The sequence below is a fragment of the Myiozetetes cayanensis genome, unplaced genomic scaffold (assembly GCF_022539395.1).
Source record: "Myiozetetes cayanensis isolate MyiCay16 unplaced genomic scaffold, myiCay2020 scf5-8, whole genome shotgun sequence".
Classification (NCBI taxonomy): Eukaryota; Metazoa; Chordata; class Aves; order Passeriformes; family Tyrannidae; genus Myiozetetes; species Myiozetetes cayanensis.
This window is the reverse complement of record NW_026087742.1, coordinates 60,905,216-60,918,265: the sequence shown is the minus strand read 5'-3', so window position 1 is coordinate 60,918,265 and position 13,050 is coordinate 60,905,216. Positions and strand designations below refer to the sequence as shown.

General features: G+C 38.7%; 1 protein-coding gene across 3 annotated transcripts in view; it reads left to right on the top strand.

The window, feature by feature from the left end:
- Window positions 1-13,050, top strand: part of CAB39L (calcium binding protein 39 like) — a 61,204-nt gene that overhangs the window by 32,559 nt on the left and 15,595 nt on the right. For all 3 annotated transcript variants that reach the window (XM_050332634.1, XM_050332635.1, XM_050332633.1), the window contains 2 exons: window positions 3,729-3,893; window positions 8,220-8,338. In XM_050332634.1, coding sequence (XP_050188591.1) covers window positions 3,729-3,893; window positions 8,220-8,338 — 284 coding nt within the window. The remainder of the gene's footprint in view (window positions 1-3,728; window positions 3,894-8,219; window positions 8,339-13,050) is intronic.

The window sequence follows — 13,050 nt, the reverse complement described above, 5'->3', positions numbered from 1 at the left end:
GTATGGAAATACTTCAATACAGGCATAGTACTGTAATAAAGACTGTACCTTTGCAATGAGATTTGCTGATTATCACATGTGGGATAGGCTGTGGAGAGAAGTGTCCTGAGGTCTTTCAAGGAACATTTCTTCATATAGAGTTTCTGGGAATCATTTCTCTGTAAGCTCCTTTCTTTGTGTTATGTTCCCATTAAGTCAACAGCAACAAGACTTTGATCTATGAGGAAAATAAGCTGTGACAAGTATCTTCAACTTATAAAATTTCCAGCTTTTGTGGTTGAAGCTGTTGGTAGGTTTAGAAAGGCACATAAAAGCTGACAAAAAATCGACTTTATGAGCAGGGCAGGTTGAACATGTTTATGATTTGACTTAGGGAAGTTATGTAGGCTTATCTATGCTGTCAGTTTTCCAGTTCTAAGACTGCTGTACATCCTCTAGCCCAGTAGCGTTAGCAGAGGATTGTTAGATTTTCACAAAATGCTGTGTTTCAAAATGGACTCAAAATGCTCTTGTGGGTTGCTGGTCACTATAAACTATACTCTGTGGATGCAGAGTTATTTCTTGTTGGAAATAAGTTGTTAGTCCTGTGTTGGATCAAAACGGAGAAGAAATGACCATCATTGAAAAAACTGCCTGTGTTGCATAGGTGGGTCTGGGTTGTGCTCTCCTTCACTCCCCTTACACAACTGTTGCAAATCAACCTTGTAACTCACTGGACACCCACCTGTGCACCCATCTTGAACTTTGGTGTTCTGTGGTGGAATTGATCCTTCCAAGTCTGGACACTGTGAACTAAGATGCCTGTAGACTGGAGTTGCAAGTTGACTGCAAGTTGCCTTAGAAGGTCAAGATCCTGACATCTTGTGCAGGGGCAGCACTGATGTGTGTGCTGGGAACCAGCTTGCCCTTCATCTTTGCTTTGTTGTCCCTGCCCACAACTTTTGACTGACCGAACTTCAGCGTATCCCACTTTTGACATTTGTATGTAATACAGTCAAGCTGTTCTGTTTAGGATTTTGTGTTTAGTTTTCTCCTTTTTTCCCCTTTTTTCCCCACTGTTCACAACAGCTTTTGTGAATATAATGGCATAAATTCCATCATGATGTAAAGGACTCGTCCCTAGAGGGTAAAAGGAAAATCTGCTGGAAATAAGATTGTGACTAATTACAAGACTGAGGCAAATGGCTAAAAGTGCTTAGATATTTCATGAAGCTGGTTCTTTTGCTCTATAAACTTCTGCTGAAGTGATGCTTGGAGCGCTTTGCTTTTGGTGCTGTTGCCACTTACGGAAAATAAAAAGTAATGTGGAAGTCATAATAGACTTCGGAGTTTCTAGCAAATCTCTTGGTTTTTTGTCACTGAAATTCTGTTTGTGGCATTGTTGGGGGGAAGATGTTCTTGCTGAGGCTTTTTGTTGATTTTTGCAATTTTTCCTGAAGAGGGTCAGGACTGGTCTGACTTCTTATGTAGATATGTTTCTGTCATTTCCATGTATTTGTGTGAATGTATTTGCTTTGTTGTTTGTTTTGGGCAGATCTTGTGTCTTTGGATCTTGGAATGTCTATATTTTTTTTAAGCAACTTTCCATGCCAGAAGCAGTGCTTATGTACTTGAGGTATTATTCTAAAGATGCTTTAAGATTAAGTGCAAATGTCAAAATGGAGGCTAGAAGTGACTGTTAATTTAGGAAATCTGTGTTCAGGATTATGTTTTTTCTCCAAATAGATTGTGAGGGATAGGCACTGAAGAGCAGTCCTGAGATTTGACCAAGAATAGCTTTTGGTGGCAGGTTGAATGTCAAACCACAGACTATCTGGAGGATATAAAAGGGGAGTAAGTTAAACCCAGAATGTAAATTGCACGTAGAAAAGCTGAGAAGATGATCAGATGGGATGGCAGATGATTAGAGAAGTACAGCTCTGGTACCCAGTTCTGCCCATCAACGCCAGTGTTCTGTAGTTTCATTTTCTCACACAACACTTTACTTTTTCATCTCCTTTTTGAGAATAAAACCTAAAGCTCAACCTTGCAGACATTTTTCTACATATCAGAAAGGACTACTTACACTTGAAAAGAAAATTTATTAATTATTTTTTTTTTTAGCTACAGAACACCAGAGATATTCCCACCCTGCCCAGCAGAATGAGTGAACAGCCAAACGTATGGGTTTTTCTTTTGATATGAAAATATTTCCCCAGCTCTTACAAAGATGTAGAGCTTTAGTTTCCAAGATAGCACCCCTGTTGTTAATCCCATATGTACTCTGTGGGATCTCTCAAGTGACACACCACTAACATTTGAGGTAAAAATAGGCTCTTCTGCTGAGTGATGGTAAGAACAGCAAGATTTCTACTGGTTAAAGTTATCACATACTCATGCTCATTTACACACCACTCATGCTGACCTATATCAAATACCAGAAAACTGAGAGCAGGTGCAAAAAGATTAGAAGAGAACAGTTCTTTATGTTGAATCTTTCAGATAGATGCATTGTAAAACTGGCTTTTTATTTTTTGGGGTAGGTTTTTTTAGGATTTCTAGGTTTTTTCTACTGTTTTTATTCACTATATGAATAAAACCTGTGATTTAAATCAATATTAAAGCATTAGGAGATGAGCAGCAGGTGAGAGATGCCTCTTTGTAGCATTGTGGGATTATTTTATGCAGATTGATGAGGTGGTATTTGAAAGCATGACATTTTTCCTTTTGGTTTATTTGAGAGACGTATTGAAATTATTGATCTGGCTTTAAATATCCATTAATGTCCTGTTAGGTTTTACAAATGACTCTTGGGTTTTCTGTGTGTGTCCTGATTATTATTTTTCACGTGCTATGCTAACAAAATACTAATTTCAAGTAAAAGTTTTGCAATATAGATGTGAAAGGCTACCTTATCTTCAGAATCTTGAACCGTCCTTGCTTACTTCCCACTCACTGCCAAAGAATCCAATCAGCCTTGCTGCAGGTCGTGCACGTAATAAATATAACCAGACCCAGGAAGAGCCATTGCCTCCATAGCCCCATGGCTGGAGCAGGTGACATTTAAAGCACGCACTTACGCACATGCAAAAGTAACACTTTTGCTCCACGGAGTCTTTATTTATACAAAGTGGAGCAAACTTGTGATGAGAGCGTGAGCCAGAGCCACCTTGCTGCGGCCAGCGGTCATTTTTCTTGGGAAGTGGGATGTTGTCGTTCACATCTGATTTAAACCTGTTGACTGTCATGAATGCTAAGCTGTTACCTTTTCATAGGTGAGTGTCTTTCGTTTTCCTGATGTAAGCTTTCTGGTCAAGATATTCTGTAAGGTAGTTCTTGATTATTTCCTCTACATGGGGTATCTGAAACGTTGCCCAGAATTAGTATACACTAGGTGAGATTGCTGCAGCATCTGCAGGGCAGTGCCTGCCCCAAACCTGTAAAGGATCTTGCAGACGCTTGATGGTAATTGCTGTCTTGCCCCTATTTTGTGCCCGTGGTCTGTAATTGATGGCATGCAGTGTTTAAACTGAATATATCTTTTGTAAGACCTTCAGGATACAGTGTGGATGCTTCAGTCTTGGTGACTACATAAAATAATTATACCATTTTTCAATAGGTAGCGATCATTGTAAGTACGATTAGAAGCAATTTTTTGAAATGCATGTCTTTTAAAAGAAAATAATTTTCCTATTCTTGTTCCTTTTTTTGTTTTTTTTTAAACAAAACCCATTTCTGCTGGCGAGCAGGCATCAGAGGAAGTGTCAAAATCGCTGCAAGCAATGAAGGAAATTCTGTGTGGGACCACAGACAAAGAGCCACCTACAGAAATCGTGGCCCAGCTGGCGCAAGAGCTATACAACAGTGGCCTTCTAGTGACACTTATTGCCAACCTGCAGCTGATAGATTTTGAGGTAGGTCAGCGTCCATAAACCTTTCCATCTCCTTGGTTTCAGTGTTGTCAGTGAGCAGAACTGTATTTTTCTGAAATCTAAATAATTTTATTGCATTCAAAACTAATTTTCACATGCTGAAGAAAGCAGCTGCTCCAAATTGGTCAGTGTCTTGAAAGATGTGGTCATACACTGGCAGTAAATACAATGCATGTGATTTTTTTTTTTAATTAAAACAAAAACAATAACAAGATGTTACCATGTGTATCCAAACAAGATAGGAAATGATGCTGAGAATACTGTTGAGGATCAACCTTGTAAGCTGCAGTGATGAAACTCTTTGAGATAGTGCAACTGTCAGACCCACTGTCTCTGAAGAGTAAGTCCAATTTAGAAAGGATTCAGAGGCATGGAATGGAAAAATTAGAAGAATGGGAAAATCTCATGTGGTAAAGACTGAAAAAAAAATAATAGTTTAGTTGAGAGGAAAGGAGTTGAAAAGTCTGTTAAAAAGTCACAGCAGGGTAAATTGGGGGGCTCTCACTTAATTGCTTGGATTAAAAGAATAAAGAAATACAAGTTTTTTAGAAGAATTAACCTGAATCTACATATAGCTATTATTTAATTATATATATATATATGAAAAGATATGTATAAAATTATGTATTATGTGGAACTTCTTAACAGCTTTGTTGTTAATGTCAAAAACTTAGTAGACAACTGCTAAGACAGCTAAATTTGCTTATAAGTAAGGAGAAGAAGAGTTATAGTAGAAAAGACTGCAGTAATTCAGGATAGATATAATCCCTTTTAACTGACGTTTGACTGGTAGGGACTGGGAAGAAATTTTGTCTCTGTCAGGTCATTATAGTATTCCTGTGGTCTACATTCAGCCGGGATAGTGTTCCCCAGGGACTGCTGTTCTGAGTTCTGTGATTTATGTGGCTCCTGGCTTCTGGTGAATTGTCACAAGTGTCCGAGCACCAGGGAGAAATCCCCAACTCCCAGGAACCAAACCTCCACCACTGAGGTCTGAAGCAGGAGCAGTACCCAACGTATAGGCAGTGACTGAATGGAAAAATCAGTTTCTCAGAGAGACCTTCTGATGCTCTAATAGCCCCCTCTTTGGGAGTTACTTTCTTGCATAAGTTTTTTCTCCTCTTATTGAATTTATTTTCTTTCCATTTTGTAAATGAGTGAAAAGGAGGAACAATGGGAGAGTTATGTTTTCTTTTTCCCCCTTCTTCCCCCCACCCCTAGTAAAACCAGGATCGAGGACTTATTTATTTATATTGTATTAATTTTTGAAAGTGTTGTTAGTGGAGTTCTCTCACTCTTTTCTCAGGTCTTAAGTTTAGGAGGTTTTTTTAATACTAGAATTTATTGAGAACCTTTCCTTTGTCTTTTCCTTGGCACCTTTGGTTACTGTTGTGTCGTAATTACAAAAATACTCAAAACCTAGCAACCCAAACCCCTAAAAACTTTTTAAGTAAAAAGGAGATGGAGGAGGGAAAGATACTGTTAGCACAGAAGGGACACTACTGCATTTTTTTAAATTACATGACAGTCTGTATTGCTTCTGTCAGAAAAAAAAACCCATTCTGTATGGACATACTGAATGCACAGTCCTTAAATGCAAGCACTGAATGAAATACCTAATCTGTTGCTGAATTACTGTTATTGCAATTTGAATATTTCCAGTTGCAAAATAGATGTTCCCATGATAAAACCTTTCCAACCATTTAGCAAAGCTGTTGTACATAGTCTTTTGACAAAACACTAGAAGCAAAATGCCATTGAACAAGAGGATAGTAAGAGCAATGCTGCTTTTTCTTCATATCCCCACTGACTTTTCCAGTTTATGAACTCTTCTGCTTCCATTTTGTTACATTGGTGGCCACAGTTGGTATTTCGGTTTCTTTGTTTAACAAGCAATTTCATTTATAATGTGCAAATTATTTTTTGATTCATACGTAATGGTAGAAGGCAAAATCATAAATTACTTGAAAATCTGATTTCTGAAGGGAATCATGTTTCTGTAGGTTACTTTGTTTTGTCATTGCTCCCTGTCTGCTCCTCAGTGACCCTGTTGCCCACTTGGATCCCAGTTTTTCACAGCTGTAATTCCTTTTGAAGACGTGTTTTCAAAGACTGTGTTGGGAAGACACACACATCCATCACACATTCATAGAAAACACAGCTTTATTGCTTCTGCCACTCAAGAAACATGGTATCATTTTGGTGATGATATTGTTAAGAGGCACTAAAATTGAGTGTGGGCAGGAGCTCAGAATCAAAACCAGACTGAATTTTTAGAAACTTAAAATACTAAATTTATTGTTGAATTTTGAAGAACTGAGGAAAGTGCACACTGAAAAAGTCAACAAAAAATGTAGAGGTTGCTAACTGCATGTAAGGCTAAAGGCTCACAAGCTGTGTAGCCTCTCAAACAGGCAGTAAATTGCTGCAAGCCTGCTACTGGTGATGTTAGAATCTTTCCCTTACATTGCCTTGAAATGGGAGCCAAGTTATGGGATAGGTATCATGCTATTTGTTATTTATGTAACACATCCTTGGCAGTTTTTCTTGTTCGTGTCTAGGCACTTTCTCTTCATGCTGCCTTATCTTGTGCTTCAGTGGCCATATGTATTTCATTATAAGGCAAAACTGAATTGCAGATCCAAGTAAGAAGTATTTCAAAAGTATTCCTACAATTTTCATACATGGTGGTGAGGGAAATCTGTCTTGGTTCCCTCCTATCTGCCTCCACTCCCTCCTGGAGAAGCGAGGGAGATCAGCTCTGGCTTTCAGCTTCACTGATCTCTAGACATTGAGATATAATTGCATACATACGTATCAATATCTATCTATTTATCTTGTCTCCTCTCTGCTATTGCATGTAATGATGCAATGCTCACAATATTAAGCAACTAATATAAAATTTGGCATATCAGAGAGGATCACTTCATTTTTGGCCATCTTTACCTCACCCTTTCAACAGCCCTTCCCTGTCTGGATTGGTTTCAGCTTGGAGTACCTGCTGAAGCCACTGGGGATCACAGAATTCCAGGCATACGATAAGAGTGTTTTAAAGATGGGGAAGAATGGGATGACTTTATGCAGAATTAGCCTAATTGAAAGGATGTCCAAGTGATGCAGATAAAGGCAGATGGCCTGGCCTGCTCTGATTTGATTCTCTTGTTTAATTCCCCGAGTCCCCAAATCTCTGAGTCTCCAAACCAGATGGGCTGGAAAAGCAGAATATTTTGTGTTTCTCAGCAGTGATTTATTTGTAGAGGTGAAACCAGGGAATTCTCCTCTGTGTGAAACTATCTGCTCCTTGGCTTCGAACGTTCAATAAGTTCTCTGCCAAGGAATGTTTGTCCTCCCAAGACAGATCAATGAGCATGTGCAGATTACAAGTAACCTTTTGCTTTATCTTGCCCTGTGCATAGTGACCCGCTGTTGACTCAGTGCCTTGGTTACTGGTCATTAGTGCAGCAGTCTGTCTCCCCCTTCCCTTAATTTCACTCATCAATTTGTCTGCTGTGGCCAGGGGGGAAAGTGGTGCGGGAGGAAGAGGATTTCTAATGCAAGATGTATTGGCAAACCTTATGGCTTAATAGAACATAATTTGGAAAGACCTTCTGAAAAGCTGTTTGCACAGGGAGGCATTTGAAGACAAAATGTGATTATATAAATATGTGTATACAGGAGGAAATCAGGACAAAGTGAAAGATCTTAGTTGTGACTAAAGCAGAGGCATGTATATGAGGGAGCCATTTTATTGGTAGTAATTATTTAATTTTTCATGGTGTAATAGTGATTGCAGTTTAAATTTAACCCTGATTTTCAGAAATGCAATCACACTTGGCGTTGTTTGCATTTAACTAATGCAAAGTTTTAGCCTCGTAGGTCTAGCCAGTGAGGCGGTGTATTAGTACTAACTTGACAGCTTAAATTTGGAGGCTACAGGAGCAACAGTACACACTGCAAAAGCATGTTTGACTCAGGGTAGTGGCCTGCTTTTATGGTGTTTCAGTGTTGCTATTTAAAATAGCCAGGGACTTGCTTTACAGAATAAGAAGAATGCATATCCTCATTTAGGAAAAGAAAGATGTAAATGGGAGTGGGGTGATCACTGTCTTCAAAGCCCTGTGACAAAGGAAGCCTTCATGTGGCATTGAAGAAACAACAAATATGAGGTGGTGAGACTGTGAAGAGCCCCAAATACCCCAAACTAACTTATTCTGTTTTCAACTTCATTTCTACTTTAAGTAGATATTATAGTAAATGGTCATTTGTTCATGTTTTTGTAAGCGAAGACACATTTTGCTTTTTTAACAGGGCAAAAAGGACGTTTCCCAGATATTTAACAACATCTTGAGAAGACAGATTGGCACACGCAGCCCTACTGTGGAATACATTAGTGCCCATCCGCACATCCTATTCATGCTTCTAAAAGGGTAGGTGCTTTAATTTTGTTTCCATTTAAGAGCATTGCTTGGAACATGCTGGCATTGCAGTTGATCTACTTTCTCACTTTTAATTGAAAAAAAAAAAAAAGAAAACGATTTTCAGGTCTTGTTCTAGACTTTTTGTTGTTGTTGTTGTTTCTTTCATATTGACTTTCTATGTAACTGTATGCTTTTTATTGACTGGATTATTTTATTTGACCGTTATTTCTTCACCAAACTTCATGTTGAAATAATTATGTGCTGATTGTTTTTGACTGCTCCCCATGTGATGTGTACTTCAGTTCTTGCCCTAAACTCTTGTGTAGCATTGTTGACAAATGCTGAGTTTCATTTAGACTTTTTTTGCATTGCAGGAGTGACCAGCAGTGGTGTCTGTAAATAACTCGAGTCAGACTGGACCACTGTGTGGTAAAACAGAGAGAAGCAAAAATGCATTAAAAGAGTAGTTGTGCCTCTGGGACAGACTTCTCACACAATACTTGTGACCACAAGCGAACTTCAATTTAAGTTGTTAATTAATTCTGTAATTAACTCCACAACTTTCAGCATTACATTTTTTTTCTTTGGTCTTTTAACCTTAGGGACTCAGTGCACAGCTGTAACCTGGTGGTTCCCAAGATAAGTTGGCAAAGGAGAGGAAGTAGGCTCCTGTATGGAGAGGACATCAGCTGTAGTTATATTCAGGAGTGTACAAATGTTGGCCTAAAACACATGAGTTTTTTGTCCCCTTTACTTTTGACTAAAAGCACCTTTTGTTCAGTGACCAGCTTTGCTTTTCCAGCTCTTAAAGTCTACTGTTGTCTGCTGAATTTTCTTTTGACTTTGGGATTTTGTTTATTTTTCCCTAAGGAAAAGAGAATATATGTCATTTGGATTAAATAACTGATGTGGAAATAAGTGCATTTATTAGCTGCTTAATCTGAAACAATATGAGCTCTCATAGTAGCTATATGGTCACACTGATAGCAGCCATTCGAAACCTTTTAAACTAATGGTTCTTAAGAGAATGATTTTTTTTTTTTAAAGTGTCTTTCTTGCTCTTGAGGTTGAGGATTTCCATTTTTACCATTTACTTCATAGCCAGGAAAATACTTAAGCACCAGCTAAGGTTTGTGCATGGCAAGGCTGCAGTCCCAAGGGTAAAATTCCCTGCAGCCAGCCTCTCCCCCCTCGCAGGGGCAGACCACAGCCAGGAGAAGGATAATCGCAGCAGTCCTCTAAAATGTATTTCCTTTGGAAGAGGCCACATTCCAGCACAGCTGAGTGAGAGAAAAGTAACTGAGAGAACTAGTCAGTGCCATGCATCTCAAGAATGGTGAGCTTGTGGCTGAGCATGGTGGCAAAGCTCTTGGTTGCTGCCTTCCTGGCAGGGCAGAGTGGTGGGAGCCTGGGCAGGTGTCTGGGCTGAGCTGAGTCTTGGTCTTACAAGTGTAGTGATTTGTTGTGATTTAGCTTTGGCTTTGAAACTCTTGACTTGTTTTGTGTTACTAAATGCCGACTTGCTCAGACAAGAAACCAGTAAGGTAATTAAAATGGATTTTGGTTTCATTTGTTTATTAAAATTCACCATTTATATAAACCTCAAAGTAGTTTTTTGGGACAGTAATGATAATTCTCTCCATCATTGTTAGAACTTCAATTTCATGTACAGATTCAATAATTTTCTTCCCTTTTCTCTCTTTTTGCATTTTCAGTTTTTCACTCATTTTGGTTTTGCATATTGTTCATGTATTACTACCATATGTCTGAGCTTTATTTAAAGATAAAAAATATTTTTGGATCATGTCCCAGATTATCTTTGGCATCTGTAACAACCAACAACATTAATGTGATAGTAAAGTTTTTAGTTATGCATTTGTGCTGCTGATGGACATTTTACTGCAAGTGATCTGTCCCAGGGAATGTATTTAAAAGGCATCACTTAGGTGCTTTTTTACAGATCCCTGCTGCATGCAGCAGCATGTCTGTGTTAGTTTGGTCCTCAGGCTTCTTGTTGGTGACTTCTGATAGCTCTCTGCAGCTCTGCACTGTATCAGAACTGCCATTTCTGGAGTTTCTGGTTAGAAAGTGCTGTTGAATTCATCAGCAGAAGTCCAGAAGTCAGTCCTGTCCGGCCCTGACAGTGGTGCCTGAGCAGCTACTGCAGAACAACATAGTGATGTCAAACATGGTGATGCTTCACCTGCCTGTGTCCTGCTGCTGGGACTGTCTTAAAATGATTCTTAAAATATGTGCCTGCAGCAAGGGCAGGGCCCTGAACACACAACCTGCTGCATGGCCACAAGTGTGCAGTGCTTGTGTGCAATGGGAACCGGGAAACACACACTTTGTGTCAGACACTACCACTTGAAAATGTAACTTGAGGACATGTTTTCATACTTATTTAATGCTAAATTCATTATGTTATTTGTATTGGATAAAATATATTTATCTAATTAGGTAAATATATATTTATCTAATGTTAAATGAAATATAGGAAATCAGAATCTGCTTAAAGGAAAGTGGATTTGGCTGACTTGTACCATTCTGTTTTTGTTACATGATGTCACGACTTTACCTGGAGAGAAAAAAAAAAACAAAACCCTGTCATTATCATGACTGTAGAAGAAATGGCCCAGGACTATTGTGAAGGCTTCTCATAGTTTTACTTCTGTTGGATTCAAAGCTTCCTCTGCCCCATGACAGTTCCCAACAGCAAAAGGTTGCATTTTTGTGCCTTAATGCAGGAAGGATCCTGAATCAGAGCTCCCACCCAGTATTTCCTGCCCAATACTCCAGTGGCACTGCCAGCTTTAGATAACTGTTCTTACCTTTCAGGCTTCATTTTACTTGTTGCTTGCTTCCTTCCAGCTTCTTGGCTTCAGAAAACATACAGCACATAGTTCCCTACTTTTCTTTTTTTTTTTTTTTTTTTTTTTTAAACTTTCTTTCATTTTGGTAGGTTATTTGACCTTCCTGCTGCATGAGGACTCGGTTTAATAGTATTTTATTTTCTGCGTGTGCAGGCTTTGTTTGTGAGCAGGATTTCAAATGAGTAGAATGTCTGGTGCATGTAGAGAACCAGAAGTATTTGGGCCATTTTTTTTTCTCTGGCACTTGCATATTGCATTAGCCTAGAAATAACTCTGGTCCCTTGTAACTTAGAATAGTTTCCCTCTAGTACAGTGATTCTGAGAACTTGGTTTATGGCACTTGCATTCTTTCTCTCAGGTAACAAATTCACGAGCCTCTTTGTGAATATATATATATATATCAAGCCACATGCTGTCTCTAACCTAGACACTGCTCCAATGTGTGTTGTGATGACCTCTTCATATCACAGTGCAGTTAAAGCTTTAATGGTATATTGGCTGAGGTTTCAGAATTCCCTTTGAGTTTATCCTTGGATATACTGGATTATCCAGGCTGTACAAGTTAATGTCAAAGCAGATCAGAATATACCTGTTTGTTAAGACCTGGTGTCTCCCAGGCTTGATGCCTTCCTAATCTGCTGTTTGAACTTCTCATCTTGTACTGTCTTCTGCACTAACCGTGCAAGAATGATTCCCTTTACACTGAGATCCATCTCTGCTCTGTCTTGCCTCTTTCAACTTCCACAACGACTGTTTTGAAATATTTCAAGTCCATTGTTTCATTTTCTAGTTGCCCCCAGTAGTCACTGAGTGAGGGTTTCTTTAGGTTGTAAGTTTATCCAAACAGAGAAGAACTCAATTTTTTTTTTTTTTCCTGCTGTGGAAAAACATCAACACAGAGCACTAATTGCTCATTAGAAGTGATTTTGAAAAACATTTCTGTCGTTCATTCCTAGTGGCTTTGCATGTAAGTGTGGGTGCAGAGAACATGCTAGTTATGACTGGGCAGCCTGTAAACTTCTTCCAGGCATATTTCAGGAGCCAAACCCAACTTTCCTTGCTTATGTGAACAGCCAAAGGTCTGTAACCCACTTCCAGATAATGGAGCATTTGACTAAGAGTGATTCTGTTGATACTTAATGTTTTTAAAAGTTATTGTGTTGGAAACAATGTAATTTGCTTTTATTCCAACCAAAATATTCATTAGCCAACTACTAAATATTTTCCTGGCTGCACTCCTAGGAGCAGCTCTACCTCTTTTTCCTTGAAAATTAGTATTCCTGTTAATGGAGTTGATGCCTCAATGGGAAACATCAGTGAATTTCCATTGTCTAAAGAGTTATAAATTCAAGTTTGCAAATGTCCCAAAATCAAAACAAATAGGGGCTTGAGTGCCTGCATTTCCTTGAGGGTGGGAAGTTTCATTTGCCTGTTTTGAATAGCGAGTCATTCTTCATTAAGCCAACTATTGTTGATAGCAGGTTGAAGTATGCAGCTCTGGTATGCTTGGAAAACACTACCATTCTTTTAAATTGCAAACTGGTGGTAAATTTGAGGGCCCACTCACTCACAGCACAGATGGCAATTTGTGTTTTTCTTCCTTTTTTTTTAAATTTCTTTGGCCTAGTGACAGGAATTAATTGTGCAAAGGAAAAATGATGCTGATAAGCTCTGGGTGATAATACACAGTTCTGATATAGTATAACCAGTTTAATGAAATGGAGCATGCTTTCTGTCCCCCTGGACTTCACCAGTTTCACATGACCAAAGATTGCTGGAAGAAGTTAATTTTAAGTCTTTCTTGACTGTTGGATTTAATCCTTCCTTTTTTTTTTTTTTTTAATGAGT